The 2,986-nt window shown below is 33.1% G+C and overlaps 1 protein-coding gene across 1 annotated transcript in view; it reads right to left on the reverse strand.

Moving 5' to 3' along the window:
- Positions 1-2,766, reverse strand: part of LOC103476154 (basement membrane-specific heparan sulfate proteoglycan core protein-like) — a 77,252-nt gene extending 74,486 nt beyond the window's left edge. The window contains exon 1 of the mRNA XM_017308510.1: positions 2,703-2,766. Coding sequence (XP_017163999.1) covers positions 2,703-2,766 — 64 coding nt within the window. The remainder of the gene's footprint in view (positions 1-2,702) is intronic.
- Between the last annotated feature and the right edge of the window lie 220 nt (positions 2,767-2,986).

Here is a 2,986-nt window from a genome sequence, read left to right on the forward strand (position 1 = left end):
TTGGAAAAAAAAAAGAAATCCCACTATGAGACAAAAGTATCACATGATAAAGCAGAAGCTGTATACTAAACCCTCCATAGTGGACAGTTAGAATGAAGTAGTTTGTTTTAGATTGCAAACTGCAGTTCATACTATTGACCACAAGATGGTATTAAAGAAGACTGAGTTGAGAAGATTTGATTAATAAAACATTATTTTAAAACCAGTAAGCTTCATTTGACCATCACTATTTATGGTTCACCTCTGTTAGCTTTTGTCACAGATTTTCCACTTGCAACCATGGTAACCTTCTCTGTCCAGTGCATGTCCACACTGGTCTTGTGTTTATGTTTTTGAAATAATCTGGTCATGTCTTAAGAGTTCATCTTTAGTTAAATATGGCCCAAAGTTTTAGAGCAGTTCATCCAAATTTAAGAATCAAAATTTTGTAATTTTGCTATTGAGGCCCAACGTGTGTCAAAGAGCATATGAACAAATGATTGCACATTCATGTCCCTCATGCTCTCCAGTACTGCAGCTCCACATAGAGGATAATAGATTGAACTGCTTTCAGAAATCAGCTGGGATGAAAGATTACAGTCGGCTTAGAAACTGACATCAGGTTATGGAATTAATAGAAGCAAAGTGAACCTGAACAGAAATAAAAGTCCAGGCTTTTGGGCACACATGTCAATTTGTTTGTTATAAATAATATATTTTCTCAAGTGTTTATGTAAACATTAAATTTGCAACACAATTAAATATAGGATATCTTTAATGCAACTTAAAAAATAGAATGCACCAGAAAGCTCTCCTTCCGCTTTGATAAAATCTTCTAGCATGAGTAGATATAAAAAGAAAACCATGATAGGTTTAAATTTTTGTACATATGTCACACAGTGGAAATTTGTTTTTATTTTAAAATGTGGTTTTGTAAATAGTTTAATATCGTGCATGATTTTGTTTTTTATTAATTTTGTGACTGCATTCAGATTCAAATTCTAAATTCATTCAAGTCCCGAATGCAGAATTAATGTTACACCAAGCATGTTATTATAAAAAGACACAAAAACAAAAGGACAAAGTATCAAAGGTTAAAAAGCAAAACACAATAAAACATACGAAAAAAAGACATCAAATATAAATCAATACATAATGGGAAGAGTACAACAGTTAATATCATTGTCAACCAGTTGCTACTGGATTTTTTCTAAAACCAGTACACATGAACTTTATTTTCTGTGCATGTAATAAGATAAAAGCACAAAAGTCAACAAATTCATCTACCACAGGGCTATGGGCATGTTCATCATCATGTAGAAAGCTGACTGTCACCGAATCATCTGCACATTTAATATTAACCTGTTATCATGCGACAATTGGCTGCAACAATTGTCTGTGTACAGAATTTAGAGAAGAGGGAAAAGGACGCAGCCTTGAGGGGACTCAGTAGACAATGACATTTCTCTAGACATGCATCTCACTTTCTGTGTTCTGGACATTAAAAAAATTAAGAATTAAGCCCACCACATGGAAATCTATATTATATAGACATAGCATGTTCTCACCTCCATTAGTCCTGGGTGTTGAGGTTTGATCTTGACATATTACTGAATCCACTGGAGAGTTGGGTCGGACTCCCCGGTTCCGTACTCAACTTGTTCGAATCTTACATAAGGGACAGGGATTTTTTGTTTCGATAGGAAATGTCTCATCAAAGCAAACAGAAGACAGATGTGGGGTTCCCCAAAGCTCAACCCTAGGACCCATCCTATTCAATATCTGTTTGCTCCCACTAGCTCAGGTAATAAATTAATGTATATTGGCCTTTATTTGAGAGTGGTCAGTCAGGAAGGATGGTGTTGAGAGAGAAGAAAAACATGAGCAGCAAATGTCCTCAAGCCGGTAATCAAACTTGTGAAAGTGGCTCCAAAGAATAATAATAAAAAATAAAAATTAAAAAAATAAAAAATCCAAGTAAAGCCTTTGTACTTGGATGCAGACAGTATTGAGTCAAAGTACTGTCCAAAACAGGAAAAAGCACTATTATCAAAAACTTACATTTTCTAAATTAATCCAACCCAAGTAGTGAGTTGGTGAGACTTTTAAACCACAAATTCCAACTGACTTACTAATAGTGAGTACTAATAGCAATTTGATGAAAACTGATTTAAGTCAGGTTAGTATTTTCAATTTAATATAATTTTGCATTTAGAGTGTGGAAACTAAGAGGACTTTTACAACCTTCTGTACTTGTCTGATAAATCTGCTTTTGTTTTATCTGAAATTATAAATTGATACTAAAGGACAGTGTTGAGAGTCGGCAAATAAACACAAAGAGGAACAAGTTGTTCCGTAAAACCATAGTTTACCAAAATTTGTTTTTTTTTGTGTTCAGTTTCATCTACTGTATATAATAACATGTCAATATAAAATATTATAGAAATCCAAGAGAATGTTAGAGAAAGTAAAACTACTATTAATATCGGGACAATTTTCTCAACAAACGAGAACAGTGTTACTGAAGTGCCAATTACTTCAGTGTTTGTTGTGCTGTTCTGCACCATTAGGTTCTATTTCTACGCAAAACAAAGTTAAATGCTTTGGTAAAAACACAAACTGAATAGTTTTCCTATAGATAATGAAAGCTAAATTAAAAAAGCAAAAAAAAAAAAAAATAAATACATTTAAAAAAAACATCAATGACAAAACACTTTACTTACCTTCACCACGTCCATGAAGCAGAGAACTGAGCACTGCAATAAAGATCAAGGCTTGGTCAGACATTATCCAGCTTATTATTAAGAATAATAATCACAGTATGATTTCATTCATTTTAGAAAAAGAAATAAACTGATTAGTCATAAATGATCACATTATGTCTAAAAATTCATATAGTTTCTCCTTATTGTAAACTGAGACAAGAGCTGCGTGAATTATAAATTCAAGAGAGGAAAAGAACTTGAGTGTTCTGTTTTCAGCGCTGTCAGATCTTAACAGAGATACA

The sequence above is a fragment of the Poecilia reticulata genome, linkage group LG14 (assembly GCF_000633615.1).
Source record: "Poecilia reticulata strain Guanapo linkage group LG14, Guppy_female_1.0+MT, whole genome shotgun sequence".
In the NCBI taxonomy this organism is placed as follows: Eukaryota; Metazoa; Chordata; class Actinopteri; order Cyprinodontiformes; family Poeciliidae; genus Poecilia; species Poecilia reticulata.